General features: G+C 40.8%; 3 protein-coding genes across 4 annotated transcripts; all 3 read left to right on the top strand.

Annotated features, from left to right (window-relative positions):
- The first annotated feature begins 1,679 nt into the window (after window positions 1–1,679).
- Window positions 1,680–6,177, top strand: si:dkey-283b1.7 (brorin). The gene is made up of 3 exons (XM_036589455.1): window positions 1,680–2,021; window positions 3,799–3,928; window positions 5,685–6,177. Exons 1-3 carry the CDS (start codon window positions 1,680–1,682, stop codon window positions 5,948–5,950), a joined length of 738 nt encoding a protein of 245 aa, XP_036445348.1. The 3' UTR covers window positions 5,951–6,177.
- Window positions 6,178–13,536: 7,359 nt separating this feature from the next.
- On the top strand, window positions 13,537–20,017 carry rpl23 (ribosomal protein L23). The gene is made up of 5 exons (XM_036589978.1): window positions 13,537–13,618; window positions 16,437–16,520; window positions 16,997–17,125; window positions 19,302–19,415; window positions 19,889–20,017. Exons 1-5 carry the CDS (start codon window positions 13,606–13,608, stop codon window positions 19,969–19,971), a joined length of 423 nt encoding a protein of 140 aa, XP_036445871.1. The 5' UTR covers window positions 13,537–13,605; the 3' UTR covers window positions 19,972–20,017.
- A 1,765-nt stretch (window positions 20,018–21,782) lies between these two features.
- ccdc103 (coiled-coil domain containing 103) lies at window positions 21,783–25,505 on the top strand. 2 transcript variants are annotated; one of them, XM_036590041.1, is made up of 3 exons: window positions 21,783–22,670; window positions 23,416–23,560; window positions 24,700–25,505. In XM_036590041.1, exons 1-3 carry the CDS (start codon window positions 22,528–22,530, stop codon window positions 25,195–25,197), a joined length of 786 nt encoding a protein of 261 aa, XP_036445934.1. In that variant the 5' UTR covers window positions 21,783–22,527; the 3' UTR covers window positions 25,198–25,505. The 2 variants fall into 2 exon arrangements, with proteins under 2 accessions (XP_036445934.1, XP_036445935.1); XM_036590042.1 differs by having other exon boundaries at window positions 23,416–23,548.
- Window positions 25,506–26,160: the final 655 nt, after the last annotated feature.

The raw sequence follows: 26,160 nt of genomic DNA on the forward strand, positions 1-26,160 counted from the left end.
TTATTGTTTGCTATTCGGAGTCAGAGGAGGATGGGTTCCCCTTTTGGGTCTTGGTTCTTCTCATGGTTTCCTCCTCTTGCTCTTAGGGAGTTTTTCCTTGTCACTGTCGCCACTGGCGACGCTCATGGGGGCCCGGACCTGGATTTCTTCTGTAAAGCTGCTTTATGACAACGCCTGTTGTAAAAAGTGCTATATAAATAAACTTTGACTTGACTATAAATGTTCTGTGTTGAGCAGATCAGTGCATTTTTCAGTGTAAAACTATTAAGCATTTTCAGGCTACGATTTTGTACAAGAGCTTCATCGGAATCTATTCGTTCGGGTGTCACTCAGACAAGATCGGGTCCAAATGATGTCAAGGCAGAGACAAGACAGAGTCCACGTGATGTCAGGGCAGAGACAAGACCGAGACCGAACGATGACGAGACAGCGTCCAAATGATGTGGCGAACGAAACAAGACCGAGACCGAACGACGACGAGACAGGGTCTAAATGATGTGGTGAACAAAACAAGACCGAGAACGAACGACAACGAGACAGCGTCCAAATGATGTGGTGAACGAAACAAGACCGAGACCGAACGACAACGAGACAGCGTCCAAATGATGTGGTGAACGAAACAAGACCGAGACCGAACGATGACGAGACAGCGTCCAAATGATGTGGTGAACGAAGCAAAACCGAGACTGAACGACAACAAGACAGCGTCCAAATGATGTGGTGAACGAAACAAGACCGAGACCGAACAATGACGAGACAGGGTCCAAATGATGTGGTGAACAAAACAAGACTGAGACCAAACGATGACGAGACAGCGTCCAAATGATGTGGTGAACGAAACAAGACCGAGACCGAACGACGACGAGACAGCGTCCAAATGATGTGGTGAACGAAACAAGACCGAGACCGAACGATGACGAGACAGCGTCCAAATGATGTGGTGAACGAAACAAGACCGAGACCGAACGATGACGAGACAGCGTCCAAATGATGTGGTGAACGAAACAAGACCGAGACCGAACGACAACGAGACAGCGTCCAAATGATGTGGTGAACGAAACAAGACCGAGACCGAACGACGACGAGACAGCGTCCAAATGATGTGGTGAACGAAACAAGACCGAGACCGAACGATGACGAGACAGCGTCCAAATGAAGTCGAGACTAACACAAGATCGAGTCCAAATAATGACGAGACCGAGACCGTTAATTTGCGCTCTCGAGACCGGACTCGAGTGCCACAACAGCTCCTCCCTATAAACATGTTATAGCTCCCATCCATCCATCCATCATCTAAACCGCTTATCCTTCTGGGTCGCGGTTGTTATAGCTCCCATTATAAGTTATGACTTCCGTTGTTTTTGTGAGGACCAGTGGACGTGTTCTCTGCCTTTTTCATTATTTGTATTTCAGTCTTATATCAGGTTTATAAACCTGGTTATAAAGCCCTGCTGATTATTACTCAAGCACGGTTTCGACCGTCCACAGCACACAGGACAACTTTTAAAATTCACTCATACTATAAACACAGAAAGCATCCTTGTTGATTGTCCTAGCGTGCTGCTAGTGGCCCACGCACATGGTCACTGGGCGGAAGGCCAGACGCCGCCCATGCTTTGGGGGGAGGAAAAAGCGCGCGCTGACAAACCCAAGGCGTGCAAAAGCAGGGAGCTGCAGCCATGCACAGTCTGGCTGTGTGCATGTGGATCTTCACCCTCCGCGCCGCCGCTGAGTTCTCCTCCAGGTCCGAGCTGGAGTACGAGTTCGGCGACTACAGGGGCAGATGGTGCATCGACGAGCAGGGCTTCGTGTACGCCATCGGGGAGGTGTACCAGCCCAGCCCTGCTGCATGCCCCTGCACGTGCACGGAGGACGGACCAGTGTGCTTCCGGCCGAAGTGCCCACGCATTCACCCCCGGTGCACGCGCGTCCGCTACAGAGCCTGCTGCCCCGTATGTGAGGCCGTCAGCAAGGTGTGCGTGTACGGAGGAAAGACTTACAGACTGCTGGAGGAGTTTAAGGTGAGTTAGCGAAGCAGATTTGCAAACATATTTATTTTTTGCATTTGCAGTCAGTTTAATTTTAATGGGTGATTTTATACTCATTGCATTGTAAACTACCTCATACCACTAAGTGCAATACCTGCTCTCATGTAAATACATCAAATCTGTTATATATGCTATGTAAATATGCAAATAGATGCACTTCTATACCTACTCTCTCATATTTTAACCTTTGCCTTTTTTATTTCTGCCTAATTGATGTCTATTTTATTTCCATTTGTATTTCTGCCTAATATATTGTCGCTGTCCAACGAAAACCATGTATCTCCATTTTTGTCGATTTTTATTTTTCCTTATCATTTTAACACACCAGCTGTCCTTTACATCGTGTGAATATTTCATGATGAATGGACCAATAGAAATGCTCTAAAATCACTTGGAATAAAATCTCTTTACACTGACTTACAGTGAAAGGTGAGAGTGTTTTTGCCCTCTCCTGTAAAGTCACTATTTTGGAGATACTTGTTTTTCGTTGGACAGCGACGATGTGCAAGTTTATGTTCATTTATGTGTCTTGCTACTGAAACACTGCAATTTCTCCTCAGGATCATAAAGTTCATCCATCGACATATCGATGTATCGATCTCTCTTTCTTATTACATTTTTTTGAGTTTATAACTTTTTGTGCATGTAGTAGCAATTTTTCTCCTCTGTTTCTGCTTCTATAGGCCTGTTTACATAGATTTACACAGATTGTTCACCTAATCAATGCGCAAAGGAAATACATTTGCATATTTTTTAAATATATGTCAAGTGTTTAATATATTTCCATATATCAGCTTGACATATATATAAATATAAAAAAATTGATGGTGGCAGGTACACACACACATATATATATATATATATGTGTGTGTGTGTGTGTGTGTGTGTGTGTGTCACCAGCTTAATAATGTTTGCATACTGGTTGCGATGGTGTTCCAGGTGGTTGCTATGGTGTGGTGGTTGTGACAGACATTTGTGTGATGCACAAACGAATCAAACATGTGAAAGCTCTCTGAAGTGTTGAGCTGCATTATTGATGAAAGAGAAAATACCAGCTGTAATGAAGATGTTTACACACCAAGTTAAAAAACAAACATGCTCATTATTCACAAGCATGCATGCAGCAGTCAGCAGTGTGTATGTATATACACGTAATACGTATGTAATATGTAGTATATCGAGTATTTATATGTGATAACAAACTGTCCTACATATATATATATATATATATATATATATATATATATATATATATATATATATATATATATGTGCTGCTGTAATTAAGACAACGATTCCTAGAATGTAATTGACAGTACAGAAATTGTGTTTTATTATTTTTTTTATTATTTCATTTAATTAGTTTATTATTACAGTGTGGGACATTTAAAACCTTGCTGTTTCAATATACAACCCGCATCAGCTTAATAATGTTTACATATCGCTGCTGTTGGAAGAAAACCTTGTATCTCCATTTTTGACGGTTTACAATTTTTGGCATAATTTGAAAATGCCTGTTGCCCTCTACATTGTGTATAAATTTTATGATGAATGGACCAAAAGAATCAGCCCAAAACGACTTGGAAAAATCTCTGGTTCCATTGACTTACATTAAAAGTAAAGCATGTTTTTTCCTCCTCCTGGAAAGTTCTCATTTTGGAGATACGAGGATTTCTTCCGACAACAGTGATATATTAAAAGATGATGTGCCAGTAGTGCTCATTGTGTTTGGTGTTCCTGTGTTGAGTAGCTGTCTCGATGTGAGAAGTGCCGCTGTGAGGCTAACAGGGAGGTGTACTGCAGCGTATCCGGATGCCCGGCTCTGCACTGCGTGGATCCCACATACGAGCCCAACCACTGCTGTCCCGTGTGCAAGAACGGTGAGAATCATGAACACGTTACCTACAGTACATCACAGTCCATGTCATTACCCAGCCGACAAGTAACGGAACTAATAGACAAATATATATCATAGATGTCCAAAGAGAAACGTCTCCAAAACAGTAACTTTACAGGAGGCAGCAAAAGCTTACTTGGCTCATAATGTAAGTTAATGTAAAGAGGGGTTATTCCAAGTGATTGTGGAGCATTTCTATTGGTCCATTCATCATGAAATGGTCACACAATGTACAGGACAGCTGCCCTGTTCAAATTAAGTACAAACAAAAATGAAGATAGATGTTTTTCTTATTGTTAAGTCAGTATACTTTGCTGAAATTGTGACCAAAATATGCCATCCGCACATTATCCCTCATATTGAATTGATCTGCTCCTGTGATTATTGTGGAAGGACAGAGAGGCGCAATGGAAAAACAGTGATGCAACGGAACTGTTCAATAGAGCGCTTACTACCAACCTGCTCGCCCGAAATAGAAACTAGTCCACAGCCTGCTGGGATAGCAGGGGTAGTGTGGGCCACAGGATGGTCCATGACAACAGAAGGCAGAAGGAGAGCAGATTGTGTATGTGTGTCGGTATGTATGTATGTGTGTTTACAGTACCCGATGGTACGTGAAGTCAAGATTGCTTATTTTGCTGGAGGCACATCACAAAAAACAGAATGCAAAAGAAAAGAATACAGGCTTTTATTTTTGAGCATATACAGTATACAGTATACAAAAAGTATTGGGACACCTACACATCACACCTACAGGAGCTTTTATGAATCCTATTCATACCATTCATCCAGAAGAGCATTTGTGAGGTCAGACACTGATGTTGGACGAGAGGGTCTGGCTCACAATCTCCGTTCTAGTTCATCCCAAAGGTGTTTGATGGGGTTGAGGTCAGGGCTCTGAGAGGGCCAGTCAAGTTCTTCCACACCAAACTCACCCAGCCATGACTTTATGGAGCTGCTTTGTGCACTGGGGCTCAGTCATGCTGGAACAGGAAAGGTTCTTCCCCAAACTGTTCCCACAAAGTTAGAAGCATAGAATTGTCCAAAATGTCTTGGTTAAGATTTCCCTTCACTGGATCTAAGGGTTCTAGACCAAGCCCTGAAAAACAGCCCCATATCATCATCCCTCCTCCACCAAACTTTACAGCTGGCACAGTGCAGTCAGGCAGGTAACGTTCTGCTGGCATTCTCCAAACCCAGACTCGTCCATCAGACTGGCGATCAGACTGCAGTTATTGATCAGCAGAGTGTTGGAGACTTTTATGCTCTGTGCTCCTCAGCACTCGGCGACCCGCTCTGTAACTTTAGGTGGTCTGATACTTCGTGGCTGTGGAGTTGCTGTGGTTCCTAAACGGTTCCACTTTCCAATTAATACCTCTCACAGTTGATCGTGGAAAATCTAGGAGGGAAGAAATTTCATGAACTAACTTGTTGCAACGGTGGCATCTTATTACAGCACCACGCTCAAATTCAGTGCTTGATTTTATACACCTGTGGCAATGAGACTGAATGAAACACCTGAATTCAATGATTAAAAGGTGTATAGTGTGTATACACCGATCAGGCATTATGACCCCCTCCTTGTTTCTACACTCATTGTCCATTTTATCAGCTCCACTTACTATATAGGTGCACTTTGTAGTTCTACAGTTACAGACTGTAGTCCAGAGGGCTGTACCAGAGGTGTGACAGCCTTCCTTTTGCTCTTCTAACCAGATGTTTGTGTGTTTCCCTCCAAGGGCCGAACTGCTTTGCTGGAAACCGCATCATCCCGGCCGGAGAGCGCGTGGAGATCGACGAGCGGATGGTGTGTTACTGCACTTACCGTGACGGCACATGGCAGACTCAGCCTCATGCCACCTGTGAGCCACGCCAGCAGCCAGACGAGGAGGACTCGTCCAAGCAGATGGAGGAGCGTGAGATGGAAAGAGAGAGAGAGAGGGAGAGAGAGAAGGAGAAAGAGAGAGAGAGGGAGCTGCTGCCCAGGCTGGACGTCATCCCGTGAAGGCGGGGGCTCTCCGGACAGGCCAGGAGAGAAGCAGGAGGTCAGGCAGGTGTCCGCTGCCTGGGTACACACAACCTGCGCTGGGTCTGACTGCCAGCACTGACCTCTTCCACCCCCTCAGAGCTGAGACACCTGCTGAAGCGATGCACTATATGTCCAGAAATATCCAGACACCTGCTTATCTAACATTTCTTCCAAAATAGAGGGTATTAAAGACCCCCTGCACTCAAAAACATGCTTTTTAAATGGTTTATCCCTGTTTTGGATCTCTTATGATGAGATATTTGTCAGCACAGCACCAATTCACCATTAGTAAATGCTTCTCAGTGCATGTAAACAATTGATGGGGCTTCAGATAAGCTCATTTTGTGATGTCACAAAATCTGTCATGGTCCAGTGTATTAAATTTGCTGAATTTGCTGATTAGAGCATAGCGATAACTACAGAACATGCAGTTAGCAATCTAACAGGCTCACTGGTTAGCATTATATAAATTGCTGAGACTAAAGCCGGGGTTATGCTACACAACTTCTACCCCGATTTTAGCCCCGATTCTCAGTCTGGCCGAGTCTGAGCTGGTCAGCTCTAGTCTGCAGTTGTTTGGGTCAGTCAGAGTTGACAGTTGGAGAGAGAGTCAAGTCGTGTTTGAGGGGCACGGACTCAGATTTTTGGCCTCCTGATTGCGTTTCAGACCAGTCGGAGTTTATCAGACATGTTTGATTATTTCGACCCGACTCTGAGTGTAATCTAGTATAAACTGGTCAGCGACTCAGTCTGAATGGATTCCTGCAACAGCCAATGAAAATAGAGAGTGCGAAAGAAGGAAATGCAGAAAGTAAACAAAGAAAAGTGGTGAAAAGTCTCAAGTGTGGAGCCAAGCTTTTTAATGAGCTGAATTTCTGTACATTTAAAACTCTAAAAAAAATACCAAACTGATCACATTTTTAAATCCATGATCCTCTTAAACACGTTTACCTGCTGTTTCTTTACTGTGTCGACGCAAACGGCAGAGAAAACAGCAGCAGCAGTGGTAGAACGCCAGAGTTCTTGCGAGCTCAGTGAGCTCCGTTCGGTTCATCAACAGCTTAAAAGTGGAATAGTGTGGATCCCCAATATTTCAGTCGCCCAAAAAAATCCAGTCTGATTGTGTGAGATGCCCCGTGTTTTTATAATCTGTTCAGACTTTAAAAGTCATGTAGTGAACCCAAGACTTAAGAGTGCATCTCGAAGGGCTCTTGAGTTTCTCTTGAGTAGTTGAGGTAATGCTCAGGGAATCGGACATTTTCTTGAGAGTCCCATAATAAAACTCATTCTAGTCCACTGGGACTTTTGTTCTCTGAAAAAAACATGAAAATCAGTGACGTTACATCAACTGTTCGCTGTGCTCCCTGACTGGAAACAGTGCGACGTCTCCAGCTCGACTCCCGCATAGTTCTAAAATGAAGGATGTTAATCTTTCTTGCCTCTCCACGTGAAAAAAAGTATTATATGTTTGTTTTTCCACTCTTGTGAGTGAAAAGAACTACTAGCAATAAGGGTTTTGGTCTAACCAGACGCTCGTCATTATCTGTTTTCTACTAACTGAATTTTTCATAGCAACCTGTTTGCTACTTTGCTAACCAGGTACATTTGTCTTTGATTTAACTCCACTTTTGATTTGATGTTAACGTTTCCCACTAACTACCTGCTGCCTACAAAATAATCTACAGCACACCATATTTCACAAGTCTTGCCCTTTATTTAACCATTTCCTGAACAAAATATGCCACTGAAGTATAGAAGTATAGGCTGACCTGCTATCAGGCTAACAGCTAACAGGCTAATTAGGCCCGTCTGCCAGTTGTGTGACTCCTGGCTCTCGAAATTCCTACTTTAAGGTGTAGCTTATTTTTCAAAAAACAAAGGATACAATATTTTTTTATTAGTTACAGAGGAATTCCACTGAAGTTTTTTCTAATTTTTGCGCAATTCTGCCGTTGCGATGTAAACAAAGCCGTTTAGAGTGGTTTTATGTAAAATGGCTTGTTGTAGAGAAAGTTATAGACGCAGAGTTCTTTACAGTGGTGCTGATAGGAACCAGGGGTCGCCACGACTACAACACAAATATAGACTTTTTATTTACTATCCAGAACCGCCTGTGAACCTAAACGAGTCCTCTGAGCTCTTATATGTAATGTTTATAACGTAATATAATGACTTAGTAATTTACTCTGGAACAGAGCATTTCACATCAAACTACTCCGAATGACTTTGGTTACATCATAGTCATTTAATTACATAGGAATTTTGATGAATTGGTGGAGTTCCCCTTTAACTAGAAGGTAGATTAAGAATTTGATTAAGTGCTGAGCTTCAGGAGATCTTCCTTGATAATAACAAACAGTGCAGAATGTGATAAGGACATACACAGAAGAATGAGCAAGGCATATGAATATCATAGAGTATAGGTCTGATGTCCACAAGAGTCCACATCAGGGAAGAATAATGGCCTTATGAGGCTCCTCAATACAAATACAACCCCCAACCCCCCCATCCTGCACTCTGACAATAAAGCATCTGTAAAAATACAACAGAAACAGAAATACTAAACACTTAAAAATGATGGTTCTTTAAAGGTTCTTTAGGAAATAAAATGGTTCTTCATAGAACCATGAACACTCAAAGAACCCTTTACATGATTAAATGGTTCTTTGCATTGTAAAAGGGTTCTTCAGATTAATGAAGAATGTGCTGTAGGTGGAAGGGTTCTTCTATTGTGACAAGCTTGACATTGTAACAATAACAGAACTCTTTTTGGTGCTATGTAGAACATTCTACAGCATGTTCTCCATCAGTCTGAAGAACACTTTTACAATGCAAAGATTCAATAGGTTCTTAGAATATATATATATATATATATATATATATATATATATATATATATATATTTATATATAATATATATATTAAATCTGAATATATATATATATATATATATATATATATATATATATATTATACACAGAACTACACTGGATTGTCCAGAGTCCTTGAGCTCCCTCAGTCTGTGTGGTCAGAGGCTCCTGGGCACCGGCCTGGTCAGTAATCCGTCTCTAGTCCACATTTGTTACTGCTGGCATTTGTTATTGTTTATCTTGTGAAAAAACAGACGCAGAGTGTTGTTTTTTTATGGTTTGTTCTGTCTGCTGCTGGCCTCATTGTGCTCTACTGCCCCCACAGTTTATGCTGGTATTGCATCTCATGGACGTGTTGCTTTCGTTTCTGAAGACATGCACAACATGCTTTGAGTGAATGCAGGGCTGCCTTGCTGCGCACAAGTACGAGTATACTGCGGCCCTTGGCCTCTAAAGTAGGGGCTGTCCACACTGTCTGTCTTGGGTGGGGGGACAAAGTGCAGTGTTTGTGCGCTCAGGAACAAAAAGACAAAATAACGAATAAAGAAAGTAGTTTTTTACTACAACATTACACTGTGTTGGGTTACTAAAATATGTCAAAAAGTCATTCAGAGTGGTTTGGTGTGAAATGGTTCAGATTTCTTCACAGTGGTGGTGATAGGAACCAGGGGTCGCCATGACTACAACACAAATATAGACATTTTATTTACTATCCAGAACCACCAGTGAACCTACACGAGTCTTCTGAGCTTTTATATGGAATGTTGATGATGGGAAAATAGTGGAAAATCTGAAATAATAATTTTCCTTGGGGACTATTTTGCCTCACAACACCCTGCATGTATCCCTCCACCATGAATGGATTTGAAAAAAATTCATTTTAGACCAAAATCTTCTCAAAACTCTCTTGAAATAATGTCTCAGACACCAGGCAGTGAATTCATCATCATTTCATGTAGTAACTCTCTCTGAGGGAGCTTTTAGAGGTGGACGTCTGGTTCCTATCACCACCACTGTGAACAGTTCTGACTCTGTAAGTTTCTTTAGAACAGAGCGTTTCACACCAAACCACTCTGAACGACTCTGTTTACATCTAAACCATTTAAATATGTAGAGATTTTGGAAAATCAGTGAAGTTCTAGCTAAAACCTTTAAATATAAGGGTGTCTGGATACATTTGGACATATAGTGTACCAAAATAATGGACATGCAATTGCACCGGCTGCACTCTGAGATATTTATTACTAGAGAAAATGCATTGTTGTATGTGCCAGTGCTCCATCACAGTCCTCGTTTTCGTGTGTTCTGTGTCCTAACGCACCTTATTCAACTCACCCGGTGACTATCAAACCACTCATGTGCTGAATAGAGCATGGTGGGGAACTGCTATACTCTGTAGCCACAGTCACAGTTACACTGCTCTCACACATGCAGTGTCCTCTCTTTTTAACGTATTATAAATGGTCATATATATGCAATATGATTTTGGGCTGTGGCCACAGGTGACAGAACATTTAGTGGGATGGAAGAAGGGTCCCATCTCTTTGGCCCAATCCCATTTCAGTCCTCACCCCTAACACTTAGCCCTTTGCCCTTCACGTCTAGGGGTAGGGTGTCCTGATTCTTGTTGAGATAGAGGGGTAGGGTGAAGTGTTGGGGCTACATGACCCTCCAAACAGATGTTTTTCAGAGACTCCAAACAGAGAGTTATGAGAAAAAATAGAAAAACCGTGAAGATGGAGCAAAGAGACCAAAGAAACCCACAAATGTGAGAATTTTCTCCATTAAAAAATTACGATAACCACTGTATTATCTCAGTTTAATGTTGTTTCACCATATTATGCTCCTTTTCTGTGTAATAAGCATATAAAATCTCACTAATAGTATGCTAATGTCTCTGTAGCTAACTAGCTAACTTTCCCGTTCCACCTTAAATAGTCCAGCAGTTCTCGCGCTTGAAGCGCCAGAATGTAACTGCTGCTCCATTTAAGGTGGAATGGGAAAATTTGAACCAGAAGCTGGTGAATATCTGACTTCAGCTTCTTATCACTGAAGAATTAGGGGTGGGCGATAATAAATAATTGCCCCCCTCTTTGAAGGGCTATGATGCCCTAAATGTAACTAAAGCCCAGCAGTGAGGAGCTGAACTTTACCCTCCTCTGCTGTCACTGCAGACTGGCAGGGTCGCCTACAGAGCAGCGCTGGTAGCTGTTAATGAAGTGATGCTCTTTTTATCTGAGGGTCCCATTTCAGAGGGAAGATTTCAACCACTACCCCTTGTAACTCAGTTCCAAGTGGCAAGGAGACACTCAAAACCAAGGGGTAGGGTTAAAAATAAGAAATGGGACTGGGCCTTTATGTCTCACCTTCTTTTAGAACCTTCACACTTTCATAAACAGTGGATTTACTAAAGTATTCAGAAAACCCCTAGAATGGTGTATTCTGGTGGTGTAAGTGTGTCTCAAAGCGAAGGTAACTGAGGTTTGGTGGTGTAAGAGTTGAGCACAGTTCCTCAAAGGGCTAGTCCTTCACAGACAGTAACACAGCTCTTGTACAGCAGCAAACTCAGGTCTAAGAAATCCTCTTGTTTCTCGTCGTCTGCTGTAGACGTCTAATTAGTTCAGTGCTCATTACTGTGTTCTTTAGATTGGGTTGTTGTTTCTGAGTTTATGGATGTGCAGTGTGCACTGAAATGCATGCAAAGCTGCATTTTGTAAATATCATAGCAGTCTGGTCCTCACAAGTAAACAAATAAAGTTCTCGAATCCAAATGAAGCACAAAGTTCATTTTCAGCTTATTTTATTAACTTCATCACCTGTATTGCTTTGTATGCAAGTTTATCCTGTGTTTGATAATATCGCTGTTGTTGGAAGGAAACCTCATATCTCCAAAATTCTTCATGAGATTTACACCCAATGTAAAGAGCGACATGTATTTTCTAATTATTAATTAAGCAACAACAGCAACAACAATAATAATAATGTTGTTGTTGTTTAAGTAAAAGCAAAACTGATTTTTTTTAAACCTGATCAAAAATTCATGCTGAATGTTGGAATTAGTACATATTATAGCAAATTTGTAAATCAAGATTTCACAACACACTTAAAGGCCCATATCATGGAAAAATCCCTCGCTTTTTTAAATAAAGGAGTTTGAAGCGATATGTAAACGCTGCTAAAGTTTCAGCACGTACTGTTCACTCCATACATACAGCACACTCTTAAAAATGATGGTTCTTCAAGCTTTCTTTAGTCAAGAAAATGGTTCTAGATAGATAGATAGATAGATAGATAGACAGGCAGGCAGGCAGACAGACAGACAGACAGATAGATAGACAGACAGACACATAGATAGATAGATAGGCAGGCAGGCAGACAGACAGACAGATAGACAGACAGACAGACAGACAGATAGATAGACAGACAGACACAGATAGATAGATAGATAGATAGATAGATAGATAGATAGATAGATAGATAGATAGATAGATAGATCACTTTATTAATCCCACAGGGAAAGTCGTCTATTACAGCAGCGCAAAGTACAGTAAAGAGCAAAACAGGAGCAGAGGTATTGCTGTACGCTATTATACAGATGCATAAATAGAAGTAAAGATATATAATAAAATATGCTGAAACAGCCATAAAATAAAATGTGCATTATGAAAATAAGTAAGTAAAATCGCATAAATATTATGCAGGTAACAGTGCAGTGGTGCATGTCATGTCCAGTGAAAGAACCGAATGACTAAACACTGTAAACGATAACGTATGTTACTCAGTGAATGAACACTCAATGATTAAATGGTTCTTTCCATTGTGAAATGGTTCTTCACATTGGCGGAGAATGTATTGTATATGTTACCATATAGAACCTTTATGAAAAGCGTTCTGTATAGCACCAAAAAGGGTTCCACTATTGATACAAGCCAAAGAACCCTAGAACCTTCTGCTAAGATTGAATAGGAAAAATAGACTGTTTTGAACTCATAAAGTTTAAAAGAGAGCAGCCAATTAGAACAGAGCCAGTTTACATATGTTGTTATAGGGCAGAGAAACAAAACAGCCTGTTAAAAGGGCTTAAAAAGTAGTTGGAAAGTGGGCATGTAAAACTGAATTATGACCAGTTCTGGTGCATAAAACCATACAAATGTAAAAAAAATAAAAAAAAAATAAATAAATAAACAGGAGGAGAAAATGAAATGCAAATGTAGGATGTGGGCCCTTTAACTTCATTATTACCTGGTATGTGAGTTTATCATGTGATTTATTAAATAACCTACACTGCACAGCAGATCAAAAGGTGCCACAAATTAGTATGAACTGTAGAACAGTGATGTCTGGAAGTTAATGCTGTCTGTGGAGAGGGGTTAGAATTATAATGTCCTGTGACAATAAGAGAGCCACAAAACTGTCAAGAGGTTAAATTCATGAAGTTTTAGATCGTTGCCGAGGCCTGTTTTCATTTATATCTGTTTATTTACTTCTTTATTTTAGTTTTATTTTAGTTTTTTTCCAGTTACACATTGTTGGCATATATGTTCTGTATTCATGTCCGTGCACTGTGGTTTTAATTTCAGTGTTATGTCTGTAAACACACACACACACACACACACACGTGTCTTAAAAAAAGGTTCCTTCCGCATGCGCAGTATAGCGCTGCGCTGCACTCCTCCACCAGCGGGCGGCGCTGAAAGCCGAGAGCGCGAGCGTCATTTCCTCGCGTTCCTTCTCCTCCTTCCTTTCTCTTTCCCAGCCGCGATGTCTAAGAGAGGTGAGCAGCACTGACACTGAAATCGACTTTAATCCTGCAAATCGGACACAAAAAATCCCACGAAAGGCGCTTTTATCGTAATATTAAGTCCCTCTCTGTCCGATTCTGCGTGTATTTATGTTCGTTTAGTTTTAAAACAGTGAAAAAGCTGTGTGTTGGCGCTAATGGAGGAAAGCAGCTCCGCTTGTTGGTGAAGATGTTCGGACTGTTCGGGGATAAAAGTCGCCCAGCGCGCCGCGCCGCGGGCTGTTATTCCTAAAATAAGTGTAAAGTTAAACGTGTAAGACTTATTTTACTGTTAAAACCCGGAGCTGCCCAGAGCCGGAGCTCCTACAGGACTAGCTAGCCTGGATTAGCCGAGCGGTGTTTCTGAAACGTCGCGTAATATTGCTGTAAGCGTCGAAGGGGAACTCCACCGAATTTTCAAAAGTTACACTTAATTAACTGGTTAAGATGTAAACAGTCGTCCAGAGTGGTTTGGTGTGAAAAGCTCTGTTCTAGAGAAACTTGCGGTGTCAGAATTGTTCACAGTGGTGGTGATAGGGAACCAGACGTCCACCTCTAAAAGCTCCCTCACAGAAAGTTACAACATGAAATGGTTATGAATTCACTGCCTGATGACCGAGACACTGTTTTACGATAGTTTTGAGGAGATTTTGGTCTAAAATGATTTGTTTAAAATCCATTTATGGTGGAGGGATACATGCAGGGTGTTGTGAGGCAAAACAGTCCCCGAGGGAAATTATTTCAGATTTTACACTATTTTCCTGATGCCTGAGTGCTTTTGTGATAATTTTGCTCTAAACGTGTTTGAATTAGTATCTAGAATCCTGACCACTTGATAAAACGCTCATTCTTGTAGTTGGAATGGGATGAACTGAGCATTTGATGGCAGACATTGATGATGTGCTCTTGGCTAGGTTTTCAGAACAGGCCCTGTCCTTGTTTTAGGCAGCCAGACAGTATTGTCACCTTAGTTAGCTGTATTGCTTTGAAACGTGGTTTAGTCCCACCTAAGTCCTTCTTAAAAGCACTTGCTTCGTCTGCTCAGTGGCTGAGTGAGTTGTCGTGGAAGGAAATAGTGAATCCCATTGCTTTTGGGTGAGATGGCAGCGTTACTGACCGTACTGTTCAATCTCAATCGGTGATGGAACAACGTAATATGAAGCTTGTAAATGTGTGCGGTTCAAAAGTGTGAGCTGAAATGTTTTAATCCATTCATAGTAAGGATGTTGAGACAAAATAGTTCCCAAATAGAACTTAGTTTTTCAGATTTTCCACTGTTTTAGCATCATTACATACTAAAAAAATGACGTGTAGGTCCACTGGTGGTTTTGGATAGAAAATAAAGTGGCTGTGCTTGTTATGACCCCTGGTTCCTATCACCACCACTGTAAGGAAATCTGAGTCTCTACAATCAGCCGTTTCACGCCAAACCACTCTGAATGACTTGCATTGCAGTGAAAATTGTAAATATTGGTGGAATTCCTGTTAAAGTTGGATTCTGGTTAAATGGTGAAGTTGTGGTCCAGAGTTTATTTACCTTAACCCAGGGGTGTCAAACTCAACCACGAAAAGGGCCAAATTAAAAATCTCATCAAATCTGTGGGCCAGGGAACAAATGGTTATTTCATTTTTATTTAGTGTTGTGCTGCAACATGAACTGTCTGTTGTTTATTCAAAATATGCAAAATTCAACAGTTAAATAGACACCTTAAAATATTACGTGGACACCTGAAATATTCCAAATGTCAATGTCCCCAGGAGCTCAGTCTTTCAAACCTGCCTATTTGCTTGAACTGGACAGGAAAGGTCATTAAGACTTGGGCTCAACTTCTAAGCTCCTGAATTAATGTTAGGTGTTTATATTCATTGAACTGCAGCTGAAATGTGTTTTGGTGATATGACAGGTGTAGAATTGAGGTGTAACCGCTGTCCCATAGACTGTTGTTGGGGTAGGAAAGTTGAAAGACACATTACCTTGCAGTGCACTGTGGTGCAGCACGTTGTGAAACGGGCTAATAAACAGAAAATTAAAATACTTTTGGGGGCCCGATAGGATTGTATGGCGGGCCTGATGTGGCCCGCGGCCCTTGTTTGACACGTGCCTTAACTATACTATAACTATAGCCAGCTCAGTGTTTGCAAACTCTGCTCACAATTTTTGCTCCATTCAAGCTCCCAACACACCTGAATCAAGCAAGGAGCGAGAACACCTGCAGTTGTTCTGGAAGTTTGGAGAGAGCAAAACGAGGCTGACTCAGAATTCAGTCTTAATTCATTGGAGGTGTAGTTAGTGCTTCTTTAAGTCGGCTGCTTAGTTTTAAATGGGATTTTTGTGTAGTTTGGTCTTCTGAGATGTAAACTGCCATTCAGAGTGGTTTGATGTGTGATGTACTGACTCTGACAATATCCAAAATGACCAGTGAACCTATACCTGTTTTCATAACTTATGATAGTGGTGAACCTGAAATTACTCGCTGTTTGCAAGTCTCTGCCATGGTAGTTGTACATTAGTATTAGACTACAACCTTAAACCGTCTCTATCAGACAACTTATCTGTAACTATTTCATTTTAACTGTAGGCAAGGGAGCTTTTTAATTACATTTATTGCAGTTACTTGTATTAAAAAATCGTGTATCGTGAATTACACTAAATTGCCAGTTTATTGGGTACATCTACCTTGTACCTGCTCATTGGCCATTTTATCAGAAACACCTACCATATAAGGGCCCTTCGGAATTTAGTTATTGACAGAAATCTGAGTGATTAAGTGTTTTTGCGTGAATGAGTTAAAAGACTGTTGATCTCTTTCAGGACGTGGTGGATCATCTGGAGCCAAGTTCCGCATCTCACTGGGTCTCCCAGTGGGAGCGGTCATCAACTGCGCTGACAACACAGGTATGGCATCCTGACCGTTTGATAAAATGCCCATCCTTGTTGCACATATGTGGTTGGGATGGGATGAACTGAGCATTTGATGGTGAACATTTTTCAAACTAGGTTTTCAGAACCGGCCCTGTTCTTGTTGTAACACAATTTTATGCAGCCAAACAGTGTTTTTATCTTAGTAAGCTGTATTGCCTTGTTTATTCCCCCTTAACTCCTTCTGAAAAGCACTTGCTTCGTCTGCTCAGTGGCTGAGTGAGTTGTCGTGGAAGGAAATAGTGAATCCCATTGCTTTTGGGTGAGATGGCAGCGTTACTGACCGTACTGTTCAATCTCAATCGGTGATGGAACAACTTAATATGAGGCTTGTAAATGGACGCAGTTTAAAACTGCGAGTTCACATTCATAATAAGCTGAAATAATGGTGTATATTTGAAATCTACTTGTCAGAGTGGTTTGTAATGTCCGACCCATGTTCTCCTTGTTAGGTGCCAAGAACCTGTACATCATCTCAGTCAAAGGCATCAAGGGTCGTCTGAACAGGCTCCCTGCCGCAGGTGTGGGTGACATGGTTATGGCCACTGTGAAGAAAGGCAAACCAGAGCTCAGGAAAAAGGGTAAGTGTGCTCTGCAAAGGGAAGAGTGGAGAGCACAAACTGGTTCACAACTACAGGGGAAAAGCGTTCTGATCTGGGATTGTTTTGAAGTGAATTGGTGTAAAGATGACCGCAGCATGGTCCTACACCAGTCGTTCTCTGAACTCTTGCTGACTGTCATGGAAAAAAAATACCTCCGCAGCTTTGCTCTTAACACAGACATAAAGATAAAACTCAGAACACCAGGATTGGCAGGAAAAGGCAGAGTTCTTTAAAGATTAATGAATTACGGCATCGAGTGTTGATCTTGAGTTGGCACAATTGATGAATCCACAAAAAACATCCATGCTTTTTATACATCAACGCCTGGCTCCTCCTTGCCCTTCCAATATATTTCAAACTTTTTGTTTTGCGCACCATTATGTCCAAATGTCACAGCTATTTTTACCACCCATATTTCTAAACCAAGAAGTAATATATTGTTTAAATTGTTGAAGGCCGAGGCCGCTCGAAGGGGCCTAAGCCTTCAAGCTTTACTTGCTTAATTTATTACGTTTGGATTTGCTTTTTTAATATATTTCTGCTACTTATGTACTTTTTCCTCTTTCCCAATGTTAATTTTTAATGTTTCTTATATAAACAGACTTTAGCTGTTTGTCTCAGGTCACAGCCGACGCCTTGAGGCCGCTCAGACAGAGACACAGCTGAACTGCTCATCCACCATATAATACTTCTATATGAATAGTTATGGTTCAATTCATCGTTGGAAAAATCTTTTCATATTATCCAAAAACTGTCACATGACCCTGGTGTACTGTGGGTACTACTAAGAGTGTAACGATTGACATTCATAATTCAGTACGATGGTGGTGTCGATTCAGTACAGTTTCAAGTTCCTAAGTGTGCCGTATGTTAATATTATGCTAATATTTCCATTTTCAGTTTATTATCGCATTGTACGTTATTCAAATCTGTTCACTCTGTTCTCTTCATAATGCTAAACAAAAACCAATCTAATGTTCTAGGTGCCAGTTAATTCCTTAGCTCCTAGCTAGCCTGCTATGAGCTAACATTAGCCTTGGGCTAACACACTAGCTAAGATACACCGGCACAGTACAAAGATGCGTAGTAGTTCAACACAATATGCTTAACTGCTTAATTTTCTTAGTCTTATTGTGAAAGTCAGGAGCGTCATAGTCTCCAGCAAAAGTCTGGTTCCATTGACTTACATTGAAAGTAAAGTAGGTTTTTTCCTTCTCCAGTAAAGTTGCGATTTTGGAGATATTAGGTTTTGTTCTGAGAACAGCGATATGTGATATTTTAACCCCTGTATATCTTGCACCTCTTTTTATCTACCCAAGACTCACCAATCTGCGCAAATGGAAATGTGTACATCTGTAAATATAATAGCTTTTATTTAATAACTTGCTTAAAAAAAAAAACTGTACACTTGGAAAATGGTGCAATACTCATGTATATAAAGGTTATTTTTTGAGGCAGGGACCACAAGCCTAAGATTTTCACTCAACTGCACGCCTGTGTACATGTCGATGTGCTCATAATGACTTGAAATTTAATTCAGAATTTGTTCTAAAGCATTTTCACATCAGATTCATAATTGTAGTTTTCACATATCGCTGTTGTTGGTTAAAAAACCTTGTATCTCCAAAATGGTAACAGGAAAAGGAGAAAACCTGCTTTACTTTTAATGTAATTTATGAGATGAAAGTGTCCGTTTCAGGTGTCCGGGGTCATCGAAGATGCTGCGTTCTGGTTCCGTCTGTCAGTTGTATCCAGTCTTCAGTGCTGAAGGACTGAGAGTCAATGGAACCAGACTTTTTTTCCAAGTCATTTTGGGCCGTTTCTTTTGGTCCATTCATCATGAAACTTACACACAATGTAAAGAGCAACAGGCATTTTCAAATTGTCAAAAACTGAAAAGCAAAAATGATGCGTGGTTTTCTTCCGACATCAGCGATATGATCGTTTACAGCAAACCTGTCTGTGTCCTTAAAAATGAGGCCCTAAAGTTGGAGAAACGATGCTATGTTAAAGGAAAAATACAGACTTGCTTTAGATGACTGGTTATTTATTAAAACTGTTGTGATTATAATCAGACTATAATTAATATTGTATGTGTTTGAGTAGACGTTCCTGCCGCGGAACTGAGAATTAAATATATCCCTTTGTGTTGCAGTGCATCCTGCGGTGGTGATACGACAGCGGAAGTCATACCGGCGAAAAGATGGCGTGTTCTTGTACTTTGAAGACAATGCTGGGGTCATAGTGAATAACAAGGGGGAAATGAAAGGTGAGCTATTGGATGTGTGTGTTGAATCTCCTTCTGAAAAGCACTTGCTTCGTCTGCTCAGTGGCTGAGTGAGTTGTCGTGGAAGGAAATAGTGAATCCCATTGCTTTTGGGTGAGATGGCAGCGTTACTGACCGTACTGTTCAATCTCAATCGGTGATGGAACAATTTTTTAATAGTGTGTCCAAACAGGAACGTCTCAGAATATTTGGTCAGTGTATTTATTGAGGTAAACAGACATGAAGGAAAAAAACTTAAAGGAACAGTGCAGCCCTTTTTCAGCCTGATAACCAACTCTTCTGTCTGTATTGTTAGCAGTTTTATTGTACCGTCGATTCCCTGAGGCATTCATTTTGAGAACCCTCCGTACATTGATCAGTTGCTGTACATTTAATACCCGACCCCTGATTTATTTTCAGTTTTCAAGATGATTTCGGCAGCTGTTGTTCACCTTCTCTTGTTTTCTCTTTGCCAGGCTCGGCCATCACGGGACCCGTAGCCAAGGAATGTGCAGATCTGTGGCCCAGGATTGCTTCAAACGCTGGGAGCATCGCATAAGTTCCAGCCTGGCTTCATATTTTCAATAAAATATTGATAAAGTCCACCACTGTGTCTGACTGTTCGGTTTGAAGACGATGCCCCCGGTTTAGCATATTACCAAAAGGACAGTCTCTTCTTAAAATTTGATTGGCTGAGCCAGACGGCTAACAGGCCTCACTGATGTCACAGGCTTTGAATTAAAGAGTGACGAACAAAGGAAGAGAATGTTGAAATCATAGATATACATACCTAGATGCCACGCTGGGTCCAGCCAGGCACGTCAACAGCGCCGTCATTTTAGGGCGGTCAACATTACTGCTGGACTGCATTCAGTACCATTACAGTGTGGCAGTTTAAGAAAGATACTGTCCGAAATTACAATATTCCAAGAATATTACACTCAGAAAGTGGGATAGGATTATATAATGGAGGGAAGTGACCACACTCATGTTTGTGTAGATATGGCCGTGTGGTTGGTGAGGCACAGAGAACCTGTTGATGTGATTGTTTTTCCTCTGATTTTATATTAAACTTGTTTCATTTAATGTTAAGGCATCTTAACATTATGTAGTTATTTATTTACAGTGATGTTTAAAGCTTTAGCTAGGTAGTATAGCATTCTTAATCCAGGTAGATATTCATAATAGATTAACGTCAGCACTTTCTTATATAAACCTGAAGTTGGCTTCTTATTCCACCTTAAATGGTGCAGCTTCAGGCACCAGAAAGTGACTGCTGTACTATTTAAGGTGGAACAGGGGAAACTCGAGCAAGAAGCTGGCGAATAGGAAGCCAACTTTGGCTTAATCATCTTTCTTACTGTGTTTTGGGTTTTTTTATTTTCATGTGTATTAAGATTAGAAGTGATTCATACACATTGATGGATCTGCTGATGTGTGTGAGTGTGTGTTTTTACTCGCGCTAAACTCGGTTTTTAAGGTCAGGTGCAGGCTGAATACTTCCTGCTGGTCCAGACGGCTAATTATCACGATCAGTTATTAATGAAGTAAAAGCTACCGAGAGCAGATCCGCGCAGCCTGGATTAATCTGTGTCTGAGGATTATAACAAAACAGATTTGGTGAAAATCGGTTGAGTAATAAGGAAGTTGTGGCCGATTTAATCCTGAGACTCTTCATCTCTCAATACAAGTGAATTTGTTCACGAACGGATCTTGACCTCTCCAACATGGCGGATGCGCAGACGTATCGCCTCAGAGCAACAGGCAACGCGGCGTCTAGATATGTTCATGGTTAAAACACAGGTGCTTCTGTAGAGCTAGAACAGCTGCGAAAAATGTCCAGAATACTGGACGTTTGGAACAAGGGGGTTATGTCCACTCTTAAAGATTGTTTAAGGGTTTTTAGTTACAAAAACTGTTCTTTATAGAACCATAAACGCTCAAAGAACCCATTGCATGATTAAAGGGCTCTTTGCATCATGACAGGGTTCTTCAGATTCATGGAAAATGTGCTGTAGCTGTTTCCATATAGCACTCAAAAGGGTTCTTCTATTGTTACCATGTCAATCTTGTAACAATAGAAGAAAAAGGTTCTATATATAATCATCTATAGCACATTAATGCATTTTCACATCAGTCTGAAGAACCCTTTCATGATGCAAAGAACCGTTGTTCTTGGTTCTATGTAGAACCATTTCTTTTAGTAAGGAGCCCTTGAAGAAAACAACAAATAAAACTAATGGTATAGGTGCAACGTGGCACGGAACATAAGGCCAATTTAGTTTGTTCACCGTCAGAAACCTGATCCACACCAGATTTCAGAGTCGCGCTGATGGTCTTTTTGTGCTCCTCCACTCATTCATGCTGATCCTTTGGAAGAGCTCTAAGGAACCCTGAGCTCTAAGGATCCCAGGACACCTTCTCTGAGACGTACGCTTCCTTGGTTTGAGAAAAGCAGCTCTCTTGTTTGGGGTCACACCTTTAATCATGATGTCCAGCGAGCTCTCTGGTTTCAGGTGAACAAGAGCTGCAGCTTGGGATAAAGTGGACCTCGTCACTTGCCTGGAGATGGACTTTGGTGGCTAGGGCTTCATAAAAACATCTCACTGGAAACGACGTTCTGGTTCTGTAGCCAGAACCCTACATCTCGGACCTCAATATGGGTAGAATCTGCCTCAGTATAGGTGTAATCTGCCTCAATGTGGGTGGAACCATGGTCAAAAAGGGATTTGTGAGTGAAAAGGGATCAAAAAACCCTCAACCAATTGAAGGGTTCTTCCTACACATTTAAAAAAGATGGGCTCTTTTGTAAAGAAAATGGTGAGTTCTATATAGAACCATCTCATGATTAAATGGTTCTTAGCGTGTTGACATTGTCCTTCAGATTGATGGAGTATGTGGTTCTACATAGCATCAAAAAGAGTTTCGTAGCGCCAAGGTTTACTTTCCCTCAACTTGGCAACCCACCCCTAGCGGTTGCCATAGCTACCAGTCGGTTTATGAGTGCAGAGCTAACCAGCTCACTAGCCGCCGGTTTGGTTCAGTAACGTTACACACCAAAAACGCTCTACCAAGCTCTGTAATTAAAGGTTTATTTTAATAAAGTTGATCAGACATGGACAGGAGGGAGATTATCGATTTCTCAGCGCTGGAGAGAGAGCTGCAGGCTGCGGTGGAAGCCGATAAAAAATACCAGCGAGAAAACGATGCTAAATTCCGCGCCATCCACCAAAAAGTGGCGACATACGAGGAATTCAGGTAAAAACAGGCTTTTTTTTACTGCTTCAGTATCGACTTTAACTGCTGTTTAACCTCAGCTTGCTCATGTGTTCTGTTTCTAACCGATACGAAGTTAAAGTTGGCTTCTTCTTCGAATTTTCCGTTCCACCTTTAATAGTGCAGTAGTTACATTCTGGGAGCTGAGCCGCCGCAATGTAACTGCTGTACCATTTAAGGTGGAACGGAAAATTCCTAACAAACCAACCTCAACTTCGTCTAAACGACAGTATCTACTGCACGAATGTACACTTCTTAAAAAAAAGATGGTTCTTCAAGGGTTCTTTAGTAGAGAAAACAGTTCTATATAGAACTAAGAACACCCAAAGAACCGTTTGCATGATTAAAGTGTTCTTTGCACCGTTAAAGGGTTCTATATAGCAACCAAAAGGGTTCTTCTTTTGTTACGATGTCAAGCTTGTAACAATAGAAGAACCCTTTTTGGTGCTATATAGAACCCTTTCCAAAATGTTTCCATATAGAACCATCTACAGCACATTCTCCATCAATCTGAAGAGCGCTTTACGATGCAAAGAACGCTTTAATCTTGCAGAGGGTTCTTTGGGTGTTCATGGCTCTATATAGAACCATTTTCTTCCCTAAAGAACCTTTGAAGAACCATCATTTTTAAGTGTGTAGATTTGTGTTCACAATGGCAACCCAAGCTCTATTCATTTTCCTACATGACTGGAAACAGATTGTTCTTAACCTGGGTGTTATATTTTAGGGACATAGTTCTGGCATCCCACCTAAAGCCCTTGGATAAAAGGGATAAAGCGGAAGCTCCTCGGAAGCAGCCGTGGAATTCAGTGGCTGCAGGCCGTACGGAGAAAACAGGCCCCACACCTGAGATGGTACAGGTGAGTCAACAGGTGAGTCGAACAGGAATGAGCAACAACTAAATACAAACAAATAATAACAAATTACAAAAAAGAAATGTTTTTAGGACATTTTATACATTTTATATTTTTACTAAACGACCTACACACTTAAAAAGTTCAGTGGTTCTCTAATAAAGGCAATGGTTCTACTCAGAACCAGTAACTCTATATAGAACCATTTGCATGCTGAAATGGTTCTTTTCATGGTGAAATGGTTCTTCGGATTGACAGAGAATGTGTTGTATATGTTTCTATATAGAAACTTTTGGAAAACGGTTCTATGTAGCGCCAAAAAATGGGTTCTGCTATTTTTTTATGATGTCAGATACAATAGAAGGACCCTTTTTGGTGCTGCATAGAACCATATACAACACATTCTCCATCAGTCTGAAGAACTGTTTCACTGTGAAAAGAACCATTTAAGCATGCAAATGGTTCTATATAGAACCATTGCCTTAACTAAAGAACCCTTGAAGAACCATCTTTTAAAGTGTGTAGGTACTGTTAGCGTGACCACTAATACAAATATATTAAGAATAATATTTAATTGTTATTATTATTGCATATTAGCAGCAGTAATAACTGAGTTAATTTCACAGATATGATTACTTCCTATGTATTTATTTATGTAGTTAGTAGGTCTATATAGAACTCATGGTTCTAACAAGAACCATTTACTGTTAGCAAGACCACTACTACAAATAATAATAATAATAATAATAATTTGTTGTTATTATTATTATTATTATTATTATTATTATTGCATATTAACAGCAGTAATAACTGTGTTATTTTTACAGATATGATTACTTATTTAGTTCGTTAGTTAGTCGTTCTATATACAACTCATGGTTCTAAATAGAATAATTTCATTTACTAAAGAACCCTTGAAGAACATATAAGTGCATAGGTACAATTACTACAAGTACTATGACAAATAACAATAATAATAATAATAATAATAACAATAATGATAGCTTATTATTACTGCATGTTAGTAGTCGTAATAATAGAGTTATTACTACAGTTATTATTACTTCCTATTTATTTATGTATTTATTTATTTATTATTAATATGAGGCTTGTTTGTTTTCTTTCTTTCTTTCTTTCTTTTATTTTTGTTCTTTTAGTCTCCGCTGTCTGACTTCCAGCCAAGGACTGCGTCAGAGTTCATGCGCGACTGGCGCAGGTTTGGAGGAGGACCGCTAGAGAAGTACGGTCTCCTCCTCAGGCTGGGTGGGGACGTTCTGCAGGGCCTCTTCAGTGCCGAGGTTGGCTTTGGTCTTCTGGGAGAGTTCCTAGTCCTCCTCGCTCAGTGTCTCCAGCCGGGGGATGAGGCGGCAGTGACTGGACTGCTGGAAGGTCTCTCAAAAACTGGCCGTTTTGGTCTAAACGTGTCCCTCCTGAGCCAAGCTGAGCAGGAAGCATGTAAGAGTCTGTTCTGCAGGCTGTGGGATACGGTTGGAGGGCCCTGTCTACCTAATCAAACCCCCTCTGTGAACTCTGAGGATCAGAACCAACCTTCATTTCTTTCTGAGGCATCTGAAACACAGCAGCGTGAGACTGAGGCTGCAGGAAGACTCAGATATCTGATGGAAAGGTTTGGCATTTGTGAGACTGAATCATAAGCAGTTGTTTCACTACATGTGCCCAGTTTTCTGTATGAAAATACCCTTTAAAGTCAACATTTGGGGAAAAATTGTACTCGAACAGTTTTGCTTTTTCAGTTTTGCACTGGAAATACAAAGCAAACGTACTGTAGCTTACAAGTGATACACCCCACCCTTTTCATTGAATCTGTGTGAGATATTTAGTGACTGTTATATGGATAGCGTGCCGTACTTGGCTGACATTACCATAGAGTTGTCCTGCCACTGTAAGCCAGAGGAGGCGCTCTCAGTAGGGATTTGAGGGAAATTATGTACATCTTGACAAACTGTCGATCTAACCCCCTAAATTCCAGGCTTATTATTAAGTTATTAAAGCAATACGTCCGCTTTTTTAGCCTATATATATCTATATATGCTGCATATGCAGCATGTGGTTGATTATTACAGAAAACCTGCTGACTCGAAAAATACTCTTAATAAAAGCCTATAGGCATGTGAGTCAGCCTATTTCAGCACCCTCCCATTCATTTCTAGTGCAACTGTATTTTGAGTCAGTGTGCTCCATGAAATTACTGTCTGTGGTAACTGACTGTGTTCTACAGATTCAGATACAGATTAAGCTGAAAAACACTGGAGTACTCCTTTAATCTTCAAGCGTATTATTCAGTAAGGGTTATGAATTATTCAGTTTCTGCTATGAATAATTCAGCATCTACTATGACTGATTCAGTTTCTGCTATGAATTATTCAGTATCTACTATGAATTAGCCCTGCAATAGACTGGGGATCTGTCCAGGGTGTTTCCTGCCTTCCGCCCAATGACTGCTGGGATAGACTCCAGCTCCCCCTGCGACCTAGAAGGATAAGTGGCTTAGAAAATGTGTGTGTGTGTGTCCTATGAATTATTCTTTATCTAATATGAATTATTCAGTATCTACTACAAAATTATTCAATATCTACAATGAATAATTCAGTATCTAC

The sequence above is a fragment of the Colossoma macropomum genome, unplaced genomic scaffold (assembly GCF_904425465.1).
Source record: "Colossoma macropomum unplaced genomic scaffold, Colossoma_macropomum, whole genome shotgun sequence".
In the NCBI taxonomy this organism is placed as follows: Eukaryota; Metazoa; Chordata; class Actinopteri; order Characiformes; family Serrasalmidae; genus Colossoma; species Colossoma macropomum.

Excerpts from the sequence above, each read along its gene's own strand:
- rpl23 (XM_036589978.1), top strand. Across the intron at positions 16,521-16,996 it reads CAACTGCGCTGACAACACAG|GTGCCAAGAACCTGTACATC; the intron begins GTATGGCATCCT and ends TCTCCTTGTTAG. Across the intron at positions 19,416-19,888 it reads TAACAAGGGGGAAATGAAAG|GCTCGGCCATCACGGGACCC; the intron begins GTGAGCTATTGG and ends TCTCTTTGCCAG.
- si:dkey-283b1.7 (XM_036589455.1), top strand. The coding sequence starts at position 1,680 with ATGCACAGTCTGGCTGTGTGCATGTGGATCTTCACCCTCCGCGCCGCC. Across the intron at positions 2,022-3,798 it reads GACTGCTGGAGGAGTTTAAG|CTGTCTCGATGTGAGAAGTG; the intron begins GTGAGTTAGCGA and ends TGTGTTGAGTAG. Across the intron at positions 3,929-5,684 it reads CTGTCCCGTGTGCAAGAACG|GGCCGAACTGCTTTGCTGGA; the intron begins GTGAGAATCATG and ends TTTCCCTCCAAG.
- ccdc103 (XM_036590041.1), top strand. The coding sequence starts at position 22,528 with ATGGACAGGAGGGAGATTATCGATTTCTCAGCGCTGGAGAGAGAGCTG. Across the intron at positions 22,671-23,415 it reads GCGACATACGAGGAATTCAG|GGACATAGTTCTGGCATCCC; the intron begins GTAAAAACAGGC and ends GTTATATTTTAG. Across the intron at positions 23,561-24,699 it reads TGGTACAGGTGAGTCAACAG|TCTCCGCTGTCTGACTTCCA; the intron begins GTGAGTCGAACA and ends TTGTTCTTTTAG.